The 25,119-nt window shown below is 43.3% G+C and overlaps 1 protein-coding gene across 1 annotated transcript in view; it reads left to right on the plus strand.

The window, feature by feature from the left end:
- The first annotated feature begins 574 nt into the window (after window positions 1-574).
- The window catches only part of LOC142289700 (uncharacterized), a 41,149-nt gene continuing 16,604 nt past the window's right edge, over window positions 575-25,119 (plus strand). The window contains exons 1-4 of the mRNA XM_075333626.1: window positions 575-754; window positions 10,553-10,825; window positions 21,766-21,795; window positions 21,846-21,903. Coding sequence (XP_075189741.1) covers window positions 575-754; window positions 10,553-10,825; window positions 21,766-21,795; window positions 21,846-21,903 — 541 coding nt within the window. The remainder of the gene's footprint in view (window positions 755-10,552; window positions 10,826-21,765; window positions 21,796-21,845; window positions 21,904-25,119) is intronic.

Below are 25,119 nucleotides of genomic sequence, written 5' to 3' on the forward strand. Positions count from 1 at the left end.
AGATATGTCTCTGTGTGGTCATTTCCCTGATTCATATACATCTGCGCAGTTCTGATCTGGAATCCTCCTCCGAGACCCTGAGAGACCTGGAGGTCTCCCTTAACACTACATCCTTCACAATCTGCTGTCCACGAAGCAGGCTCTCATATATTCTGCTCACAAGGTGCGATTACATAGACACAGCAAACATCAACCACATCCACTTCCTTGTCCCAGTGAAGCGTCCAGTTGTCCATGCCTGAGAGCTTGGAAAGGAAGAGTAAATACCCAGCCATGCACCCACAGGCACAAAACCTAAACTCGCACATTGTCAAATTGCTATCCATGGAGATGTTGCCATTTAGGCTTGTGGGAACACAGTGTTTCCATGATCTCTTAGCTGTGGCTGCCCTATGATACACTGTTCACAGCTGCCAATATATTGCCTGTTGTGCCATCACTGCATTACACAAACATTGATCATGAAAAGGACACTGTCATCAAGGACTGGCCAAGACCCACCACCATCAAGGAAGCGAGGCAGTTCCTTGGCCTGGTAGGCTGTTACCGGAGGTTTATCGGAGGTTTTATCAAGATGGCGTCGCCTCTCCAAGACCTCTTGGTGTGCCAGATGAAGAACTGGGGTCCTCAGTTCAAGTGGACCAGTCAACAAGAGGAGTCCTTCATCCAGTTGAAGATGGCTCTTACTGGAGAAGATATCCTAGCTAACCCGGACGACGGCCAACCCTTCATCCTTTACACAGATGCCAGCAATGTGAGACTGCGAGCAGTACTGTCCCAGGAATAGGGGGCAGAGAGATAGTGATAGGCTACACAATCAGGAAGATTCGTCCCACTGAACAAAATAACGAAATTTACAGTTCCTTCAAGCTGGAATTTCTCGCTGTCTGGGCTGGGCTATGACTGAACGTTTCAAACATTACCTGGCTTCAGCAAAGTTCACTATATTTACCAATAATACCCCTTGAGTCACCTGGAGACAGCAAAGCTCAGTGCATTGGAACAACAATGGATGGCCTGGCTGTCCAACAATTACTTCACCATCAAGTACAGAGCAAGTCGGAAGAATGCAAACGCAGATGCACTGTCCAGAATGCCCCATTTGCCTGAAGCTGGAGAGGACTAGAGATGAGCGAACCGGTCGCGGTTCGGCTCGAGGTCGGTTCGCCGAACGGGGGTCCCGTTCGAGTTCGGTTCGTCGAACGTTCGACGAACCGAACTCGAACCAATAGGCTATAATGGGAGGCAATCACAAACACATAAAAATGCATTATAAATGTACACAAACAGTTAATAAACATTGCCATAACACTTACCGGTCCCCGCGATCCCTTCTGCACTCTGTCTCCTGCCGCTATTCCATCCGATGATCGCTGAATCCTCCCGGTGACGGCACTGCCAGCAGAGATGCAGGACCTATCGTGACGTCAAAGTAGCCATGTGACCAGTCACGTGGCTATTATCTCATTGGCTACAGACTGGTCACATGACTATGACAAGTCATGTAGGACCTGCGAGTGCATCTCTCCGGTACACGGTGCACATATGTGTATCGCCGTGTACCGGCGACATGCTCTAGCACACGGTCGACTCCCCGTTCCGTTAGGGACCGGCTGACACAGCCGGTCATTAACGGAGATCACCGTTGCCATAGCAACGCAGTTAGCGGTGACGTCACCGCTAACCGCGGCTCCGAGAGCACCGTTGCTATGGTAACGCGTCTGTCAGCATTACCGCTGTTACCGCTGACAGCCAGCACTGATCACTCACGGAGTGAAGGCTGCACGCTGCTTCCCGATTGTAGTGAGGATTGTAGTGAGGATGAGGTTCCCCAGCCCCAAGTGATGAGCTGGTGCACCTCATCCTCACTACAATCGTCACTACTACTACACTAGTGAGGATTGTAGTGAGGATGAGGTTCCCCAGCCCCAAGTGATGAGCTGGTGCACCTCATCCTCACTACAATCGTCACTACTACTACACTAGTGAGGATTGTAGTGAGGATGAGGTTCCCCAGCCCCAAGTGATGAGCTGGTGCACCTCATCCTCACTACAATCGTCACTACTACTACACTAGAAAGAAAGAAGACAGAAGAGCAGGATCATGGAGGGCTGACAGGGGGTAATAAAGATGGAGTCTCTAATGTGTCTGTGTATTTATTTCTATTAAAGTATTTTTTCTCTGTGTGGTGTTTTTTTTAACCCTTTATTGGAGATTCTTAATGGCCGGGTCAAATGTGCCTGACATTAAGAATCTCTGGCTTAATACTGGCTAGTAAAACAAAGCCAGTATTAACTCATGATTACCCAACAAGCCACCCGGCTCCAGGGCTGTTGGAAGAGTTGGATACAGCGCCAGATGATGGCGCTTCTATGAGAGCGCCATTTTCTGGGACGGCTGCAGACTGAAATCCGCAGCAGAGGCGCCCAGAAACCTCGGGCTAACCTGTGCTGCGGATTCCAATCCCCAGCTGCCTAGTTGTACCCGGCTGGACACAAAAATGGGGCGAAGCCCACGTCATTTGTTTTTTAATTATTTCATGAAATAAGTGAAATAATTAAAAAAAACGGGCTTCCCTATATTTTTGGTTCCCAGCCGGGTACAAATAGGCAACTGGGGGTTGGAGGCAGCCCGTGGCTGCCTGCTGTACCTGGCTAGCATACAAAAATATGGCGAAGCCCACGTCATTTTTTTGGTGGGCAAAAAAATTCTGCATACAGTCCTGGATGGAGTATGCTGAGCCTTTTAGTTCTGCAGCTGCTGTCTGCTCTTCTCCATACAGACAGACAGCAGCTGCAGAACTACAAGGCTCAGCATACTCCATCCTGGACTGTATGCAGAAGTTTTTTGCCCCCTGAAAAAATTATGTGGGCTTCGCCATATTTTTGTATGCTAGCCAGGTACAGCAGGCAGGTACGGCTGCCCCCAACCCCCAGTTGCCTATTTGTACGCGGCTGGGAACCAAAAATAAAGGGAAGCCCTTTTTTTATTATTTCATGAATTTCATGAAATAATTAGAAAACAAATGACGTAGGCTTCGCCCCATTTTTGTGTCCAGCCAGGTACAACTAGGCAGCTGGGGATTGGAATCCGCAGCACAGGTTGGCCTGAGCTTTCTGGGCCCCACTGCTGCGAATTGCAGTCTGCAGCCGCCTCAGAAAATGGCATTTTCATAGAAGCGCCATCTTCTGGCGCTGTATCCAACTCTTCCAGCACCTGCCTGCTATACCTGGCTAGCATACAAAAATATGGCGAAGCTCACGTCCTTTTTTTGTAGTTTTTTGGCAAAAAAAATAAAAAATGCTTCCCTGGATTTTCCATTGCCAGTGAAGGTAACACCAAGCAGTGGGGGTTAGCAGCCAGTAGCTGCTTGGATTACCCTTAGCTAGCAATACAAAAAATGCAGCGGGAGCCCATATATATTTTTTTTAATTATTTATTTAAATAACTAAAAATAAAATGGGCTTCCCTGTATTTTGATTGCTGGACATCACAGTGCTGTAAAAATAAATCTTTAAAAAAATGACGTAGCGCTCCGCGGTATTTTTGATTCTCAGCGCAGATAAAGCAGACAGCTATGGGTTGCCACCCCCATGTGCCTGCCGTTACCTTGGTTGGCAATCAAAATACAGGGAAGCCCATTAATTTTTTCTATTTAAAAAATAATTAAAAAAAAAAATGACGTTGGGTCCCCCCATTTTTGATAGCCAGCTAGGGTAAAGCAGACGTCTGTAGCCTGAAAACCACAGCTGGCAGCTTTACCGTGGTTGGGGATCCAATGTGGAGGTCCCCTCAGGCTCTTTTTTATAATTATTTTATAAATATTAATAATTACACAATAAAAGTAGGGTCCCCCCCAAATTGCATCACCAGCCAAGGTAAAGTGGACAGCTGTAGTCTGGTATTCTCAGGGTGGGAAGGTCCATAGTTATTGGGCCTTCACAGCCTAAAAATAGCAGGCCGCAGGCACCCCAGACGTGGCGCATCCACTAGATGCGCCAATCCTGGCGCTTCACCCCAGCTCATCCCGTGCCCTGGTGCAGTGGCAAACGGCGTAATAAATCGGGTTGATACTAGCTGTAAAGTAACCTGAGATCAAGCCCAGCAGTTTGTGATGTCATGGCGTCTATTAGATACTCAACATCATAAACTGTCAGTACTAACAAAAAAAAAAATCGACAAAAGAAATTTATTTGAAAAAACAGTCCCCATAACATTTCCTCTTTAACCAATTTATTGTAAGAAAAAAAATAAAGGGGTCCCACGACGACTCTGGACCGTCTAGAATATGGGGGGGAGACACTCAGGGAACGTATCCCCCATTTTCTAGGAGTGCAGACCCTTCATGTGAGGAGTGTGGGTGCAATGAATCTGCACTCACTCTTCTCGGGTCCACAGCAGCAGAGTCCATGTCATAATGGTTGCTACCAAAGCTGCAATGCCCTGCTCATGAGGTAAGGGCATGCCTAATCAGGAGAACTACTGTAGAGGAAGCTCTGCTCACTGGTATATAGGTGCTCAGAGGTAATAATAGATAAAATTAGTGAGTAACCTCGGCACTCTAAATCTCCCAGACTAAGTCAGTAAGTCACAACGGATAGTAATGCAAAATCACTCTTTATTGGTCCGTATTAAGAAAAAAATTTTTTTCATAAGCATATATGTTTTTGTCCAAAACAAGTTACAAATGACGTTTCGGCCTGAGCCTTCGTCAGATTGGACTTGTCTGCATGTAATCATGAAAAATGACAATAATCAGTATCACATAAGAGTGAGAGAACAATAACATAAACTCGAACAATGTAGAGGTACAATTGGGATGCAGCAAAAAAATTGCAACACAGCAAGAAATAAAACACATGATACAAATGTCATAATACAGTACAAGGACAATATAGTAATGACAAATATGGGGTCAGAGTAGACTTAGACAGCTCTGGTACGAAAGAGATGTCAATCATAAAGTAACATGTGCAGTAGGTGTAGAGCTACAGTATGCATGGCAGAGCTAATGGGTAGACCGACCATAGAAAAAGAACGGAGAAAAAGTGGAGAAAAAGTGGAGAAAAAAATGGAGAAAAAGTGGAGAAAAAGTGGAGAAAAAGTGGAGAATAAATGGAGAAAAAGTGGAGAATAAGTGGAGAAAAAGTGGAGAAAAAGTGGAGAAAAAGTGGAGAAAAAAATGGAGAAAAAGTGGAGAAAAAATGGAGAATAAGTGGAGAAAAAGTGGAGAAAAAGTGGAGAAAAAGTGGAGAAAAAAGTGGAGAAAAAATGGAGAAAAAGTGGAGAAAAAGTGGAGAAAAAGTTTAGAATAAGTGGAGAAAAAGTGGAGAAAAAGTGGAGAAAAAGTGGAGAAAAAGTGGAGAAAAAGTGGAGAAAAAAGTGGAGAAAAAATGGAGAAAAAGTGGAGAAAAAGTGGAGAAAAAGTTTAGAATAAGTGGAGAAAAAGTGGAGAAAAAGTGGAGAAAAAAATGGAGAAAAAGTGGAGAAAAAGTGGAGAAAAAGTGGAGAATAAGTGGAGAAAAAGTGGAGAAAAAGTGGAGAAAAAGTGGAGAAAAAGTGGAGAAAAAAATGGAGAAAAAGTGGAGAATAAGTGGAGAAAAAGTGGAGAAAAAATGGAGAAAAAGTGGAGAAAAAGTGGAGAAAAAGTGGAGAAAAAAATGGAGAAAAAGTGGAGAAAAAGTGGAGGAAAATGTGGAGAAAAAGTGGAGAAAAAGTGGAGAAAAAGTGGAGAAAAAAGTGGAGAAAAAGTGGAGAAAAAATGGAGAAAAAGTGGAGAAAAAGTGGAGAAAAAGTGGAGAAAAAATGGAGAAAACTGGAGAAAAACTGGAGAAAAAGTGGAGAAAAAGTGGAGAAAAAAATGGAGAAAAAGTGGAGAAAAAATGGAGAAAAAGTGGAGAAAAAGTGGAGAATAAGTGGAGAAAAAGTGGAGAAAAAGTGGAGAAAAAATGGAGAAAAAGTGGAGAATAAGTGGAGAAAAAGTGGAGAAAAAGTGAAGAAAAAGTGGAGAAAAAAATGGAGAAAAAGTGGAGAAAAAGTGGAGAATAAGTGGACAAAAAGTGGAGAAAAAGTGGAGAAAAAGTGGAGAAAAAAATGGAGAAAAAGTGGAGAAAAAGTGGAGAATAAGTGGAGAAAAAGTGGAGAAAAAGTGGAGAAAAAGTGGAGAAAAAAATGGAGAAAAAGTGGAGAAAAAGTGGAGAAAAAGTAGAGAAAAAAATGGAGAAAAAGTGGAGAAAAAGTGGAGAATAAGTGGAGAAAAAGTGGAGAAAAAATGGAGAAAAAAATGGAGAAAAAGTGGAGAAAAAGTGGAGAAAAAGTGGAGAAAAAGTGGAGAATAAGTGGAGAAAAAGTGGAGAAAAAGTGGAGAAAAAGTGGAGAAAAAATGGAGAAAAAAATGGAGAAAAAGTGGAGAAAAAGTGGAGAAAAAGTGGAGAAAAAGTGGAGAAAAAATGGAGAAAAAAATGGAGAAAAAGTGGAGAATAAGTGGAGAAAAAGTGGAGAAAAAATGGAGAAAAAGTGGAGAAAAAGTGGAGAAAAAGTGGAGAAAAAATGGAGAAAAAAATGGAGAAAAAGTGGAGAAAAAGTGGAGAAAAAGTGGAGAAAAAAATTGAGAAAAAGTGGAGAAAACAATGGAGAAAAAGTGGAGAAAAAGTGGAGCACCCTTTGGTGCCTTTCATGTGGCACTAAGGGGTGCTTAGCTTTGTATTTAGCCAAAAAAATGAAAAAAAAAATGACGTAGGGTTCCCCCTAGTTTTGTAGCCAGCTAGGGTAAAGCAGATGGCTGCAGCCTGCAGACCACAGCTGGCAACCTCACCTTGGCTGGTAATCCAAAACTGAGGGCACCCCACACTGTTATTTTAAATTAAATAAATAATTAAAAAAAAAAACACGTAGGGGTCCCCCAAAATTGGATCACCAGCCAAGGTAAAGCAGACAGCTGGGGCCTGATATTCTCAGACTAGGGAGGTCCATGGTTATTGGACTCTCCCCAGCCTAAAAATAGCAGACCGCAGCCGCCCGAGAAGTGGCAAAAAAGTGGAGAAAAAGTGGAGAAAAAGTGGAGAAAAAAATGGAGAAAAAGTGGAGAAAAAGTGGAGAAAAAGTGGAGAATAAGTGGAGAAAAAGTGGAGAAAAAGTGGAGAAAAAGTGGAGAAAAAGTGGAGAAAAAAATGGAGAAAAAGTGGAGAAAAAGTGGAGAAAAAATGGAGAAAAAGTGGAGAAAAAGTGGAGAAAAAGTGGAGAAAAAGTGGAGAAAAAATGGAGAAAAAGTGGAGAAAAAGTGGAGAATAAGTGGAGAAAAAGTGGAGAAAAAGTGGAGAAAAAAATGGAGAAAAAGTGGAGAAAAAGTGGAGGAAAATGTGGAGAAAAAGTGGAGAAAAAGTGGAGAAAAAGTGGAGAAAAAGTGGAGAAAAAAGTGGAGAAAAAGTGGAGAATAAGTGGAGAAAAAGTGGAGAAAAAGTGGAGAAAAAATGGAGAAAAAAATGGAGAAAAAGTGGAGAAAAAGTGGAGAAAAAGTGGAGAAAAAATGGAGAAAAAAATGGAGAAAAAGTGGAGAATAAGTGGAGAAAAAGTGGAGAAAAAATGGAGAAAAAGTGGAGAAAAAGTGGAGAAAAAGTGGAGAAAAAGTGGAGAAAAAATGGAGAAAAAAATGGAGAAAAAGTGGAGAAAAAGTGGAGAAAAAAATTGAGAAAAAGTGGAGAAAAAAATGGAGAAAAAGTGGAGACAAAGTGGAGCACCCTTTGGTGCCTTTCATGTGGCACTAAGGGGTGCTTAGCTTTGTATTTAGCCAAAAAAATGAAAAAAAAAATGACGTAGGGTTCCCCCTAGTTTTGTAGCCAGCTAGGGTAAAGCAGATGGCTGCAGCCTGCAGACCACAGCTGGCAACCTCACCTTGGCTGGTAATCCAAAACTGAGGGCACCCCACACTGTTATTTTAAATTAAATAAATAATTAAAAAAAAAACCACGTAGGGGTCCCCCAAAATTGGATCACCAGCCAAGGTAAAGCAGACAGCTGGGGCCTGATATTCTCAGACTAGGGAGGTCCATGGTTATTGGACTCTCCCCAGCCTAAAAATAGCAGGCCGCAGCCGCCCCAGAAGTGGCGCATCCATTAGATGCGCCAATCCTGGTGCTTCGCCCCAGCTCATCCCGCGCCCTGGTGCGGTGGCAAACGGGGTAATATATGGGGTTAATACCAGATGTGTAATGTCACCTGGCATCAAGCCCTGGGGTTGGTGAGGTCAGGCGTCTATCAGATACCCGACATCACCAACCCAGTCAGTAATAAAAAAAAATAGACGACAACCACATTTTTATTTGAAAAAACACTCCCCAAAACATTCCCTCTGTAACCAATTTATAAGAATGAAAAACAAATCCAGGTCTGGTGTAATCCAAGGGGTTGCCATGACGATCCACACTGTCCCAGTCAATGAAGAGCAGAATGTTCCCCATTGGCTGGGAGAGCAATGCAGTGACCTGAGCTAACATCAATGGGTCAGCCCAGGTCACTGCAGGAGATGACAAGTGCTGCTGTCAGCGAGGTACATTACCTGCGCTGATCTCCAGCACACTGACAGCCCCTGCCACTGAGTTCAATGACCGGCGCCTTCACACCAAGTATCGCGAGAGGCCCGTGACGTCACCGCTAGTCAGTCTCGGGTCGGAAGCGAGAGAAGGTGATGTGACAAGCGGCGGCCATGGAGGACAGTGACAGCGCTGAGGTCAGGATGGCGGGACTTCATCACCGCAGGTAAGCTGAGCAGGGCCATGTGTGTGTGTATGTGTGTGTGTGTGTGTGTGTGTGTACGTGTGTACAATACATGCCGCGGGCAGGAGGGGGCGGAGCGAGCTGAGCGGGAAGTGTGGGCTTCCTGCACGTAACTAGGATAAACATCGGGTTACTAACCAAAGCGCTTTGCTTGGATACCCGATGTTTATCTTGGTTACCAGCTTCTGGCAGGCTGCCAGCGATGGCTCCTGCACACTGTAGCTGTAAAAAACCCTGCTTTTTGCTGCTAGAACCGTTCTCGAACGTATCTAGAACTATCGAGCTTTTGCAAAAAGCTCGAGTTCTAGTTCGATCTCGAACAGCCCCCAAAATCACTCGAGCTTAGAACTGGAGAACCTCGAACCACGAACCGCGCTCAACTCTAGAGAGGACCCAGATGAGATGGAGGAAATAGAGATGCCTGCCTTCTACTGGCACTGTGTATCCCAGTGTTCACATCAGGTGAAGGAGAAGCGCTCAACAGAACAAGTAGTCTCTATCAATCCGTCAATACATTGTCCTACCATAAATGGGGAGAAACACAAGACAGTGACCCATCCATCTGTTTGGTTAAAGAGCTGTTGACACAAAGGTGACTCATACCACGTTCCAGATGCTCCCCAGGAAGCACAACAGCTGTGGAAAGAGAAAGGTAAACTTTTCATCTACAAGAGTAAGCTGTGAAGAAAAAACATTGATCCCCGAACCAATGAGCTATTCTGGTAGATAGTAGTCCAAAGGAGGGATGCTCCAATGGTCCTAGAGGCTTACCATGACGGGAAAGGGCACTTTGTATGGAAGAAGTGGGAGGCCCTGCTCCACGCCCATTTCTACTGGGTCGGTATGAGAAAGGGGATCGAGAGATGGTGCCGAGAGTGTCCTGAGTCATGCATCCTGAGTCGGAAAGACTGCTAAAGTCAGAGAGCTCCCCTGCAGCCAATCGTCATGAAGCAGCCGCTGAACTGGCAGCCCTGGATCATGTGAAGCTGGCTCCAAGCCGGTCCGGCTATGTCTACGCCCTCACCATAGTGGACCATTACTCCCGTTTCCTAGTAGTTATCCCAGTGAAAGACCAGACACCCAAGACCTCAGCCAAGGTGTTCCAAGAATTCTTTTGTCGGCCCCATGGTTACCCTGAAAATGTGCTCCCTGACTAGGGCCCAGCCTTTGAAGCAGAAGTATTCCAAAAATGTTGTCACCTGTATGGCTGCAAGAAAAAAAGGACTACCCCGTACCATCCCCAAACCAATGGGTTATGTGAGAAAATTAATTAGGTGGTGCTAGATCTGCTAAAGACTTTGCCTCTTGAAGAGAGAAACCTGTGGCCAGAGAAGTTGCCGGATCTGGTAGACATGTATAACCATATCCCGGTGAAGTCTACCAACTGCACCCCAGCCTACTTGATGCAGGCAAGACCTGGCAAGTTACCAATAGACTTGGACATGGGAGTCCTAGTGCCTGAGGTAGCCTAACCAGATGCAGACTGGGATACTGAGTGACCTTAAGGTCCAGGAATGTGTAGAGTGGAGCCTGTCCCAGGCAAGGCTAAGACAGGGGAAGAATTACAACCAGAAGACCCCAGCAACTTCATTGGCACCGGGAGAGCAATTCCTCAAAAGGAAACGGAGGGTGAACAAACTAGACGACCAGTGGGAGGCTGAGCTGTATACTGTCATGCCCTCAAACTTTGAACACCACAAAGTGTGCCTCATCAGTAAAGATAGAGGAAAGACTTCAGCGGTAGTTTAAAGAGATCACCTGAAAGTATGCCCTAGCCAGCTGAAGATTAGAGAAGATAATCCAGAAGTTCCCCAGCCTACAGAACAAGAGGAAGAGACCGTTCAAACCGTCCTTGGCGCTTTTCCAAAGACCTGGACACAGGTGAATCAATCCATTTTAATCCCAGTCCTGACCTTTCCACAAATTGTCCTACCTGAAATGGCAGAGATTCAAGACAAACCCGAAGACCCATCGGCCAGTGAAACAGATGCTACATCCGCAGTGGAACCAGAGAACCTACCCCCTGCCAGCGGTGAATCTGTCGTGCCCTTGGTGAGTGTAAGGAATTGTGAAAGACTGCCCGTTTTGCCATTAAGCTCTGGGCCCATTTGCAGAGTAGACATAGGCAACCAGGACAGGCCAGGAACACACCAGACAGTGACGGGTTTTCACCAGTCCTATGAAGATCACAGCATAGCACCATTGGTCAGAAACCTGTCCGGTATTGAGAGTGAATGGCATAAAAAAAATAACGTGATGTAGAGCAAATGATGTAAATATTCTGTTCCTTTAAATTGTATTATTTGTAATGCTTTGTATTTCTTTGAAAAATGTTTCCTAAGTCAAGGAGTACTAACTTTCACTAGGTGGGAATGTGGCACCCCAGGGTCTGGGAGCCACAGTAGTATTGCCCTCTTCACCGGGGGTGATGCTATGACTGGAGGCAAGGAGAGGGGTTTCTTATGTTAGGTATCTTAACATTCAACAATTTCTAAATCTTGGCCAGTAGGGGAAGCTCAGAACCTGTTTGGAAGGGAGCTACCCTGTGGATACTGGTCTGGAGGAGGGGTTATACACACACACACACACACACACTCACAGGAACAGGAAGAGAAACACTGGAGTCGAGCAGTGGCAAGGAACAAGCACGGTTGCTGAAAGATAGCTGTCTCCCACACTCTCCCAGGCGCAGTAGCAGGACACCGGGGTCCTCGACTGTTGGGTGCTAATGCCCCATCAGTGAAGCCCCGAGGGCAGGAGATTTCAAGTCCCCTGGCCCAAAGAAAGCCCAAAGGTAAAGCAGCACAATAGAGCCAAGGGCCGCAGCTACACAGGCGGTGCCCAGGACCTGCTCTTGCTGCCCGCCATAAGGGAAAGGACAAACAACAATTAGGAAGAGGGTCACTGTGCAGCTCCAAGCCACAGAGACTCACACATATAGCAGAACAAGGAAGGCCTCCAACCCCCCTCATTGCTTCCAGGCTGACCAGACCCCCATCATCTTCTGGAAGACTCCCGGTCCTGTATTAACAACTGCCAAGTAAAGGTAAAGGAAACTACAGCCTCCTGTGTTGTCCAGTTATTACCGGCGTCCTCAGTCTTGCACCCCAACATTAAATCACAGAGACCAGCACTCCCATCCCATCCCATGGTCACGAAACCAGGCCTGACCACTCTGACACCCCAAACCTCCACCAGCCCGGTGACGAGTAACCCCCAGAGCTGACAGTGCTCTCTGCTTCTCACTGTGTATAGACTGTGTCTGTACAGAGCGATGAGAGAGGGGAGCCAGCACGATCTGAAAATGGCATGCATCATATAAAAAGTGCAAATTCACAGATTTATTCCAACTGTACTGTAATATAAATGAGATTTTTAGCAAATAATTGATCAATTCTTTGAGCCACCCCTGCCAATGTCACGGCAAATCTCAATAGGGGGGTCCTACTCTATATTCTGTATTTCATGTGCCATGCGGCCTCCTAGATAAAGTTAAAAGCAGAACCATAATGGAGCACACATACCTGTAACCTGTATATATAACCGCTTCTATGTTGCAAAAGAGGCAATTGTGGATAGAGGCCAGCCCAGGTCCCAGCATGTGGAGCAAGCTCTACACATACCAGGACTATATCAGAACTGACCCTCCCAGTGCCAGACAGCAACCATTGATAAAGGCAGACCAGATCCAAGTATGGTGCTTAATTAGCAATGCCTGTGGAAAGGGTGAGGCAACTGAATGTGAACAGCTACCAACAGGAGGAATATATTGCAAACCAAGATCAGGCGTGCATAGCATGGTGGTGACCAGCCACCAGACATTTGTAGCATAACTACAACCAAACAGAGAGAGAGGGGAGCCAGCACGATCTGAAAATGGCATGCATCATATAAAAAGTGCAAATTCACAGATTTATTCCAACTGTACTGTAATATAAATGAGATTTTTAGCAAATAATTGATCAATTTTTTGAGCCACCCCTGCCAACGTCACGGCAAATCTCAATAGGGGGGTCCTACTCTATATTCTGTATTTCATGTGCCATGCGGCCTCCTAGATAAAGTTAAAAGCAGAACCATAATGGAGCACACATACCTGTAACCTGTATATATAACCGCTTCTATGTTGCAAAAGAGGCAATTGTGGATAGAGACCAGCCCAGGTCCCAGCATGTGGAGCAAGCTCTACACATACCAGGACTATATCAGAACTGACCCTCCCAGTGCCAGACAGCAACCATTGATAAAGGCGGACCAGATCCAAGTATGGTGCTTAATTAGCAATGCCTGTGGAAAGGGTGAGGCAACTGAATGTGTACAGCTACCAACAGGAGGAATATATTGCAAACCAAGATCAGGCGTGCATAGCATGGTGGTGACCAGCCACCAGACATTTGTAGCATAACTACAACCAAACAGAGAGAGAGGGGAGCCAGCACGATCTGAAAATGGCATGCCTCATACAAAAATTATCAATTATTTGCTAAAAATCTCATTTTTTTATTATAGTACAGTTGGAATAAATCTGTGAATTTTCACTTTTTATATGATGCATGCCAATTTCAGATCGTGCTGGCTCCTTTTTTTCTCTGTTATGACTAAAGTTATGCTACAATTCTAGTGACTGACCATCACCATACCATGCACGCCTGATTTTGGTTTGCAATGTATTCCTCCTGTTGGTAGCTGTTCAGATTCAGTTACCTCACCCCTTTCCACAGGCAATGCTAATTAAGCACCATTCTTGGATCTGGTCCGCCTTTATCAATGGTTGCTGTCTGGCACTGGGAGGGTCAGTTCTGATATAGTCCTGGTATGTGTAGAGCTTGCTCCACATGCTGGGACCTGGGCTGGTCTCTATCCACAATGGCCTTTTTTGCAACATGGAAGCGGTTATATATACAGGTTACAGGTATGTGTGCTCCATTATGGTTCTGCTTTTAACTTTATCTAGGAGGCCGCATTGCACATGAAATACAGAATATAGAGTAGGACCCCCCTATTGAGATTTGCCGTGACGTTGGCAGGGGTGGCTCAAAAAATGGATCAATTATTTGCTAAAAATCTCATTTTTTTTATTATAGTACAGTTGGAATAAATCTGTGAATTTTCACTTTTTATATGATGCATGCCAATTTCAGATCGTGCTGGCTCCTTTTTTTCTCTGTTATGACTGTAGTTATGCTACAATTCTAGTGACTGACCATCACCATACCATGCACGCCTGGTTTTGGTTTGCAATGTATTCCTCCTGTTGGTAGCTGTTCAGATTCAGTTACCTCACCCCTTTCCACAGGCAATGCTAATTAAGCACCATTCTTGGATCTGGTCCGCCTTTATCAATGGTTGCTGTCTGGCACTGGGAGGGTCAGTTCTGATATAGTCCTGGTATGTGTAGAGCTTGCTCCACATGCTGGGACCTGGGCTGGTCTCTATCCACAATAGCCTTTTTTGCAACATGGAAGCGGCTATATACAGGTTACAGGTATGTATGCTCCATTATGGTTCTGCTTTTAACTTTATCTAGGAGGCCGCATGGCACATGAAATACAGAATATAGAGTAGGACCCCCCTATTGAGATTTGCCGTGACGTTGGCAGGGGTGGCTCAAAAAATTGATCAATTATTTGCTAAAAATCTCATTTTTTTATTATAGTACAGTTGGAATAAATCTGTGAATTTTCACTTTTTATATGATGCATGCCAATTTCAGATCGTGCTGGCTCCTTTTTTTCTCTGTACAGAGCGATATAGCAGAGTTGACAATGCTCTCTCTGCTTCTCACTGTATAGACTGTGTATATAGAGTGATAAAGCAGAGTTGACATAAAGATGGAGTCTCTAAATGTTTTTTTTGTTTTATTTCTAATAAAAAAAACCTTTTCCTTCTTGTGTTCTTTTTTTTACTGTTTGCTAGAAATTCATGGTGTCTATGTCTAATCTGGTGTGACACCATGAATTTTGGGCTTAGTACCATCTGAGAATATAAAGCTGGTATTAACCTCTTTATTACCCAGCGTGCCACCACCACCAGGGCCACTAGATAAGCTGGGTAAAGCACCTGGAAATGGCACTAAGAAACAATATGCCATTTCCAGGGGTGGCTGCGGAGAATCCCAACCCCCCAGCTGCCTGTCTTTACTTGATTGGTGATCAAAATACAGCAGGAGCCCACAAAAAAAATGAATGGGTTACCCTGTATTTTGATCGCCAGTCAAGGTAAAGCCAGGCAGATGAGGGTAGCAGCCCATAGCTGTCCGCTTTATCTTTGCTGAGAATCAAAAATACCACATAGTGCTATGCCATTTTTATTAATAATTTATTTTTATACAACTATATATTGTGTACATATATATATATATATATATATATATATATATATATATATATATATATATATATAATGTACAGCTCTGGCAAAAATTAAGAGATCACTGCAAAATTGCTGCACAGATCCGCTGGCCGGCAGACAGGAGGAGATCGTGGTGCTGCAGGGCAACGGTGACGGGTGAGTGTACTGATTCACTGCCCCCGGCGCTGACCTGTGTGGAGCCGTTCCCCTGCAGCATCACAATGTCCTCCTGTCTGCTGGCTGATGTGTGTGGAGAGCGCGCGCAGGGATGATGTCATCTCTGTGCTCACCGCTCGCTACACAGATCAGCTGGCAGACAGGAGGAGATCGCGTTGCTGCAGGGAATGGTGACGGGTGAGTGTAACGTACTTATTCACTGCACCCTGCGCTGATGATGATGCAAGGGGGGCAGTGAATACAGCCGCACATGATCACTCCAGGCTGTATTTGCCAGGGGTGATCACGGCCGTCTGTTTAATATGAGCACCCCCCGCCCACCTGTCAGTGCTGGCTTCAGCACTGATAGATGATGGGCAGGATGATGGGCGTGCATATGTAATGAGCGGGCCCACATGGTCATGGCAGGCGATGCCACAGCCTGCTCGTGCCACCGATGACCTGCTCCACCGCAGCACCCTAATTCCCGGCCGCAGCCCTATATTCAGACCATGAGACGCACCCCCCTTTCCCCCAACATTTGGGGGAAAAAAAGTGCGTCTTATGGTCCGAAAAATACGGTATATAGTTGTATAAAAATAAATCATTAACAAAATTACGTAGGGCTCTGCGTTTTTTTTGATTCTCAGCCGAGATAAAGCAGATGGCTACGGGCTGCCACCTGTTATCAACTGGTAACCATGGACAATCACAAAAAATCCCATTAATCAGGTAAAAACAAAACCACAAAAGTAGTTGGAAACTAAGCTGACCGCAATCCCCTATCTTTCGGATAACACTAGAAGTAGCAATGGGATGTTCCTAACTTACCTAGACACCTCCTCACTGCCGGAGAAACTTACTACACCTCAAAGATAGAAATAAGGAATCCTAACTTGCCTCGGAGCAGTCCCCAAAGAAATAGCAAGCCCCCAACATGCAACGACGGTGATGTAATAAAACACAATACACAGAAAATATAGTTTAGCAAAGGTAAGGCCCGACTTACTAGATACAACAGGACAGGACAGATAACTGATTGCGGCCAGCAAACAACCCTGCAAAAAATACCAAACTCCTGATAAAAAAAAAAATTACAAAGACCACACGTTCTTCCCCCACTATATCAGATACTCTAGTGCCAGACACTTTAAACAGAACTGCAGATATTATGGGACTAAACAAAATCACAGAACAATCAATATTCTAAAGTGAAAATAATCCAAACATGAACAGGGAGCAAGCTTCCTTTCTTGCTGGAGAAATTGCACTGCTCACAAAAGCAGAGAGACAGATTCTCACATACAAGAAAGCAAACATAGAACAAAATGGAATAAGCAGAAACACCCTTAAGTGCAATTTCAGCAATTAAGCACAGAAACTAGCAAACATATCTGGAGTAGATTCAGGCACAGGGAGAAACTGAAGGGAAAACTCCCAGCCATCTTCAGAAGCAGAAGGAAATATGTATCACAGGTGGCCACCAGGCAGAGACTGATCTCCAACATACTGCATACTACATACAGCTGATCTGCAATATGACTTCCTGGATTCTTAATTAATTCCAACACCTCTTTGAGTCACAGATTCAGACTCAGCTTCATTACCATTCCTGGCCACCAGAGGGAGCTCCACACCAGCACCCACTCGGATGACATTCACAACAGCCACCCCATCTGCCTGGCTTTACCTTGGCTGGCGATCAAAATACAGGGAAGCTCATTATTTTTTTTTTAATTATTTAAAAAAATAATTAAAAAAAAAATGCATGGGCTCCCACCGTATTTTGATTGCCAGTCAGGTAAAGCCAGGCAGCTGGGGGCTGGGATTCTCTGCAGCCCGCAGCCGCCCCTGGAAATGGCGCATTGTTTCTTAGCGCCATTTCCAGGCGCTTTTCTTGGCTCAGGCTCATCCAGTGGCCCTGGTGGCATTGGTACGCTGGGTAATAAAGGGGTTAATACCAGCTTTGTATTCTCAGATGATACTAAGCCAGAAATTCATGGTGTCACGCCAAATTAGACATGGCAACCATGAATTTATAGTAAACAGTAAAAAAAACACAACACAGAGAATTTTTTTTATTAGAAATAAAACAAAAAAAACATTTAGAGACTCCATCTTTATTATAAACAAATCCTTAGTCTGACGTAGTCCACAGGGACAGCAATGTCAACTCTGCTTCATCACTCTGTACAGACAAGCGGCTCTACAGAGAGAGAAGTAGAGACGAGAGAGCATTGTCAGCTCTGCTAAATCGCTCTGTACAGAGCGTGAAGCAAGCTGACACTGAGTGTATGACTTGTGTAGTCTCGCATTGGCATCACCCCACACGGCGTGACAATCTCTGGACAGGAGCACCTCAGCTGCATGGAAATGTATGCATCTGACCCGCTCCTGTGGGAAGATTGTGATGCGACACTCGCACAGTGACAGTCAAAGGTCAGTTAAAAGAACCTTCGATGACGTTATAGTCATGTGACCAGTCTGTAAGCCAATATCTGTACAACATTCATACCAGACTGGTCTCATGGCTATGATGTCATTGAAGGTCCTGTAAGTCAGTGCTGGTTATCGGCAGCCCAGCAATGATCGCACGTGAAAGCAACGGCTGGGAGACAGAGTCTGCAGGACGCGTCTCGAGACCTGTAAGTATGATCATAATGTTTTTTTAATAATGTGTTGTTTTTTTTTACAGCCCCTGAACCCGTTCCGTACCCGATCTGTAACACGAGCTTCCCAGGAAAGCTCATGATTGGGATCATGTACACGATCACTATGTGATCAATACGATTCCCGATCTTTACAGGTCAGGATCGCCCATCACTAGTGAAGAGTCCTTGTGCACTACTTGGATAAAATTTTCCTAACCAATAGCCGCCGAGTAAATGCTGAATATGAGGATGGATTTAGCAAGTGCATTACAGGATAGGACATGAGTCCTTGCAAACCAAGAATGCACCATTTTGGCTCCTGCCCCACTATCCAAAAGGACAAATATGACAGTTTTAGTAAAAATGACAACCTCAGCCGGTGAAATAAGCTTAGACACACCTGTGGTGGATATATATATACTGTTCAAAAAACTAAAGGGAACACTTAAACAACAAAATGATATTTTAGTGTTACCTTTATTTTTTTTCAGCAGTATATATACCCAGCTTGTCATCCTCCGCACAACCTGGGGTCAGAAGTTTTCCTATGGCTTCCTTTTCTTATGTGTTTTACAAACTGGACAAAATTCTTAGGTTGTTTTTATTTGGTTTTATTCAATAATACCTTATTTATGAATGGCTAATTTCAAATACGTTATTTCTCAAATATTTACTGATATTTGAAAGACTTTGGTGAAAAAAACAAGGCTAGTATTCTTCTAGTTCGGCTGTCTAGGCTCTGAATTATATTGAGGAATGGAGTTTTCTTTTCTTTTTCTGCTTATTTCCATTTTTCAAGTAATTTGAGAAAAGATATTGAGCTACACTGGGTCAGAGTTGATCTTTTTAAGATAGACAAATGCAATGTTCTGTAGTAGAACATATAATGTATATAATGTACACATAATGATTAAAGGATCCCCTTCTTAAAGGGTATAACCAAGACTTTAAAAAAAAGAAAAAAAATAATAAAATGTCTGGGCAAGAATTGACAGGCAGATAGTTGCTACCTGCCTGCCTGTTGTGCCTAGCACTGAGCGGTCACAAACTACTTATGCCTGTGATCTGCTTTTGCTGACGTCACTTTAACAGAGTTGCAGCTTCTTGCGCACTCTGCTCTGTAGACAGGGAGGACAGCTGACCTCATGCTTTTTGACGACTGGCTCCCCCAGTTAGGCAGTAGGGAGCCGACTGTGAATAAACATGATGTTGTCTGTATCACCCCATCCACAGAGCAGAGTTCAAAAGAAGCCTCAACTCAGTTGATGAATCCACTGGATCACTAGCAAGAGTGGTCGGTGACCGCTATGTGCCAACGGAGAATGGCTCCGGGAACAACAGGCAGGTAGTCTGCCTATTAGTGCTTAGGCACTTTTTTTTTTTTTTAAGTCCAGGATATACCCTTTAAGGGACATAGTTCAGTATAGAAAAAAAAATAAGTTTCACCCACAGTGTCAAGAATAGCTCATGACATATAACCTTGGGGGTAAGGTAGGGCAACAGCTCATCTTCAAAGGTAGCACCTACTGCATCTGTACAGTTACATTCCTGAACTACGTCTGTAAAACATTAAAGGCCAACGCCAAGATTGTAAAAGGGGGAATGCAATTAGCCATTTTCACCCCAAGCTAGTACCTCCCTTCTAGGATTGACCTAAACCCCTTCAGCCTCTACGTCACTGTCCTATTACATCACCTACACATCTACAGTGTTTCTGCCTCCTTAGGAGTAATTCCCTTATAAAAGCAGCAGACAGTGTGTGCATTACAGTTGTTAGCACATCTGCATCTCGTCCTGAAGAAGAGAAAACACTGAAACAATGAAATTTCTTCTCTTCTTTGCTTTGTGCTCTCTGCTGAAATCTGCAGGTAACACCTGTTTACTGAGGATTACACAATTCTAAAGAAATGTATTTCTATGTATTATTGTTTCCATATTTTCTCTCATCTTTTTTCTTTTTCATATTTTTAATATAATAATAATATTTATATTTATTTTGAAACCATTTTTTTAATGCATTTAATAGATTATGCAAAATATTATATTATACATTCTTTTTTTTCAAACGTAAAGAAGTATTCTATAGTCAGAAAATAATTGTTAATAATTGCATAAAGAATAACAGTTTTCCACTATACTATACTTCATTGATGAAGGCTACTGTTGAGTGACAGCAAGCAGCGATCATGGAAACTATGAAAAGTTGATATGTTACAGAAATTTTCAGTTTAAAATGAATAATTGCTATTTGCTAAAATCAGAATATCCTTTAAGATTCTTGTATGATAACCAACAACTGTTTAGATATACTGTAATTTAATGGTACAAAACAAGAGAAGCTGAGCATATTAATAGATATGTTGTGGGGAAAGATTCAATATAATCTGCATTCTTTCTTTATATCTGTACTCTTTCCATGCTTAGGAGTCCAGTGGGTGGATCAATATAGTGAGTGACAACTATCTCTCTATGTACAATCATACTGAGAAAGTTGTCAGTGAATTTTTACAAGGACATGACTAATTTGACTGGAAATGTGCTGACATGTGGGGATGATCAGTTCTGATTACTCTATCTGCTTTATTATATGTTGCTTAAGGTGGCTTTACATGCTACGAGATCGCTAAAGCGATCTCTTTGGGGTCACTGATTTTGTGATGCACATCCGGCCGCTTTAGCGATGTTGTGTGTGACACCTATGAGTGATTTAGAATCGTTGCGAAAACGTTCAAAATTGCTCATCTGTGACATGGGGGTCCCTTCTCAAATATCGTTGCTGCTGCAGGTACGATGTTGTTTGTTGTTCCTGCGGCAGCACACATCGCTGTGTGTGACGCCGCTGGAACGACAAACATCTCCTTACCTGCGTCCACCGGAAAAGGAGGAAGGAAGGAGGAAGGCCGCTCATCTCCTCCCCTCCGCTTCTATTGGGCGGCGGTTCAGTGACGCTGCTGTGACGTCGCTGTAACGCTGAACGAACCGCCCCCTTAGAAAGGAGGCAGTTTGCCGGTCACAGCGACGTCGCAGAGCAGGTATGTGCGTGTGACGCTGCCGTAGAGATAATGTTCGCTACGGCAGCGATCACCACATATCGGCCGTACGATGGGGGCGGGTGCTATCACGCTCGACATCGCTAGCATCGGCTAGCGATGTCGCAGCATGTAAAGCCCGCTTTAGTGTCTATTATGTCCCTTTTATTAGATAAACAGATTGTATGAGATTAGAAGATCTCCACTACTGTTTTCCAGTAACTGTACAGATACTGTCCATGTCCTGTTCAGTATTGCTCCACTATCCTATTTGGAGCTAATGGGAACATGGATTAGATTCCCACTGTTTCTAATAACTGTAGTTTTAATGGTCATGTAAATGCCAGATTACATTGTATCTAGTGAAATCAATAGGCATCATCTGACTTCAATGAATGGTTACGATCCTAAAAAAAACCCAAAAAAACATTGCATTGAAGACAATTATTTGTTTAAAAGCAAGAAAGCAGGCCATAAAGAGAGTGAAGTGGTCGGTGCAGGTTAATTGTATTATTATGGGGCAGCCAATCCAATAACTGGCCATTCCTGTAATATATACAGTAAACTGATCAAGCCCATCAGAGCAGTGCAAGCTCTTAGAAGCCACGTGGACATGAGGCTGTATGAAGTGGTCTATGCTCTTACTTGATAACCAGTAACCTCTAATAGGCCCTTTAGACCAGATTATACTTTTAGATGACAGTGAATTTACTAAAGGCCTCAACATGTGAATATAAATTTTATATGAACTAACATTCTCCATCTCTTATCATTAAAATATTTTCTCTTCTGCTTTCTTTTGCAGATGCTCAAGCTTCTCCAACTGCCTGCTATTGTAAGTACTTTATGTATTGTTTGTTTTATAATTATTTATTGTGTTTGTAGTACAGTTTTAGCAACACAATTATCCCCTTCACGACCTATAACATACCCATAAGTCATGGTTGGGAAGGGAAAAATATGATTTTTTTTTTTTCGGCTAAACATTAAAAAAATTCTGTGAAGCAAATGGGGTACAAGGTGCTCACTACACATCTAAATAAGTTCCTTTAGAGGTACGGTTTCCAAAATGGGGTCACTTCTGAAGGGTTTGCACTATTTAGGTACATCAGGGGTTCTACAAATGCGACATGGTGTCTGCTAATGGTTCCGGACAATTTTGCTTTTCAAAAGTGTTCCGTCTCTTCTGAGCCCTGCTCTGCACCCAAACAGTAGTTTTATAACCACATATGAGGTATTGGTGCACTCAGCAGAATTTTCTCCTGTTACTTTTGTGAAAATACAAAATTTTGGGGTAAAGTAACGTTTTTGTGGGAAAAGTAACATTTTCATTTTTTCATTCCACATGGCTTTAGTTTGTTTGAAGCACCTGAAGGGTTAATAAAATTGTAATTTTGAGGAGCGTGAGTGAGTAGTTTTAGAAAGGTGTCACTTTTGGCTATTTTCTGTCACCTAGGTCTCAAGGTCACTTCAAATGTGATGTGGTCCCTTAAAAATGGTTTTGTAAATTATGTTACAAAATGATGATAAACGTAACAATTCTAACTTCCTAACGAAAAAATTATGTTTCAAAACTGGTGCTGATGTAAAGTAGACATGTGGGAAATGTTATTTACTACTTTTTTGTGTGACGTAACTCTCTGGTTTAAGGGCATAATTCTTAAAAGTTTGAAAATTAATAAATGTTCATTATTTTTACCAAAATTCCAACATTTTCATAAATGACTGCTTTCTGACAAGTCCTTAACAGACTACTTACAAAGAGCTATATAGCTTCAGATGCGCATGACACGATCTGTAGTAGATTATCTATTGTTCATTGTTCTCGGCAGCACAAGTCTCATTTACAATGGAGGCTCTGCTGCTGAGCCGATGATATTTTATACCGCACAAAACATCATTTTACCGTTTTGCTCATTGTCAGGTGATCACCAGCCTGTTTAGACTGCACAATTATTGCAAATGAGCGTTTCTAGGAATGCATATTCTCCATAATTGTGCAGTGTGAATAGGCCTTAAAGGGGTGGTCTGAAGGCTGACGAAATTTCAATTCAAATCCCTATATATTTATTGCCCAAATCTAAACTAATTTACAATATGACGGCATTAAGAATGCCCTACCCTTCCCTGATTACACTATCTGAATTTTTCCCCTCTACTTCCTCTCTGCTGATCCTTTGTTTGAGAATCCCAGTGCATGCTTGGATACGCAAATAACTCGTTATTTGGGGCAGAGGCTGCAGTCACTGACACAGCCTCTGCCCCCTCCCGGAAACAAAGTTTTAGCAGTGACGAATATTTCAGCGGCTGCTCTGGTCACTGTGCGCTGTCATTGTGTGATTTGCACAGTGACAGCGCACTTTATTTTGCTGGCTCTGATCAGTAGAGCTGCAACACAGCAGCGTGCATTGTTGGTGTATGGTGTCAGAGTACATGGCGTCGTTCAGAGGCCAGAGCCACCCCAGCCTGTTTAGACTGCACAATTATTGCAAATGAGTGTTCCTAGGAATGCTTGTGCTCAATAATTGCTGGATTTTAAGTAACTCTGTTGATTACTATTGTATCATGTCCTCTACCCTATTACTGCTGATTGTATGTAAGAGGTAGAGGACCCGGATTTCCTCTTTCCTATGTGTGCAGTGTATTCTAAACATCATGGCAGCCAGTCTCGCCACTCTGGAGCTGAGTTCTGAGAAAACTGAAAAAGAGCCGCCTGCAATAAGCCTGTTCTGCTAAATGCAGACAAAGAAATAATGGTTGGCTACAGTGATATTACCTAAATACACAAACCAGCTTATTCTTAAAAGTCACATTAAAAAAACAGTTGTACATTAATTAGTTTGGTTGTAAATGCCATTTTTTTTAACAAAATATAATTTGTACGACTAGCTTTTTTTGATGAATATCTTATTAATTTACCTGTATTGCAGTCAGATTTCAACAATGGCATTGAGCAAAAAGATTAAATGCAGCTTTCCATGGTTGTGACAATGGCCGTATGCAGTTATCTCTCAAGCTCCCCCTAGTGGTGGCTGCAGGCAGACAGAATTTTCTGCATTATATCACAAAAATGATTCAGCCTATATAGAGAAATGTTAAGAAATTAATACAGAATTCAGGTAAAAAAGCAAAATACTATTCAGGGGTGAACATGCATAGAAAAAGCTGCAAAACTGGAACTTTTCCTCTTAGATGTATGACTAGATCTAAGTTGATACTTTTTTCTCAATTGTTTCTTGTATTAAATGTTTCCCATACAGTGTTTGGTGGAATATTCAAAAGGTATAACTTATGAAGTCCTTTTTTTCTCGTACTAGTTCTATCCATGTTTTCCAGACACACCTATGAGGGTATGTGCCCACTAACCGGAGATGCTGTGTTCTAGATGCAGTGTCTTCCCTCTTCTGGTGACATGAGTGTTCTCTGCAAGAGAACGCAGCGTCCATGCCCACAATAAGGCTATGCGCACACAGGACAACGTACCAGAGGATTTTGCCATGAAAAACCTGCAGATTTATCTGAATTTTCTAGATAAATCCACAGGTTTTAGAAAGTACAGACACTCCTCATGTTGTCCTATGTGATTTGGAGAGTGCTGTATCAATGGAGCAGTATGTGAGGCTGCGGAATATGCTGCAGATGTCCAGCAGCCACACGTAACTGCATGTCAATTACTCATGCGGAAATATCTGTGGAATTCCCGCTCCTCTACTATGGAGATACAGGGTGGGAATTCCGCAGGTATTCTGCACGAAATCGGCACTGTTTCCGCAGGTTTACCACAACAACTCCGCAGAAATACCGCAGCAATGGATAGCTGCGGATTCCGGGGAGCAGCTGCGGTAAACCTGAGGACAAACCTGCGGAAAGGTCCTCGGGTACGTTGTCCCGTGGGCACATAGCCTAAGGGTTCTGGGCACAGCAGATTTTTGCTGTGTTTTCCTGCCGAGAACACTCGCGTCTACACAAGCATAAATTGACATGCTGCAGCTCGGAAAGCCATGCCGGAGATCAGTTTAGCTTCGGAAACAAGAACTACAGTGGGCATAGGATCTGTATAAGTCCATCCACTGCGCTTGTATTGTGAAATGCAGCATATTGGAAGCAGGGAAAATATGCTGCATCCAAAACAATGTTCATCCTGATTGTGGGCATGGGC

This window comes from Anomaloglossus baeobatrachus, chromosome 2 (assembly GCF_048569485.1).
Source record: "Anomaloglossus baeobatrachus isolate aAnoBae1 chromosome 2, aAnoBae1.hap1, whole genome shotgun sequence".
NCBI lineage: Eukaryota > Metazoa > Chordata > Amphibia > Anura > Aromobatidae > Anomaloglossus > Anomaloglossus baeobatrachus.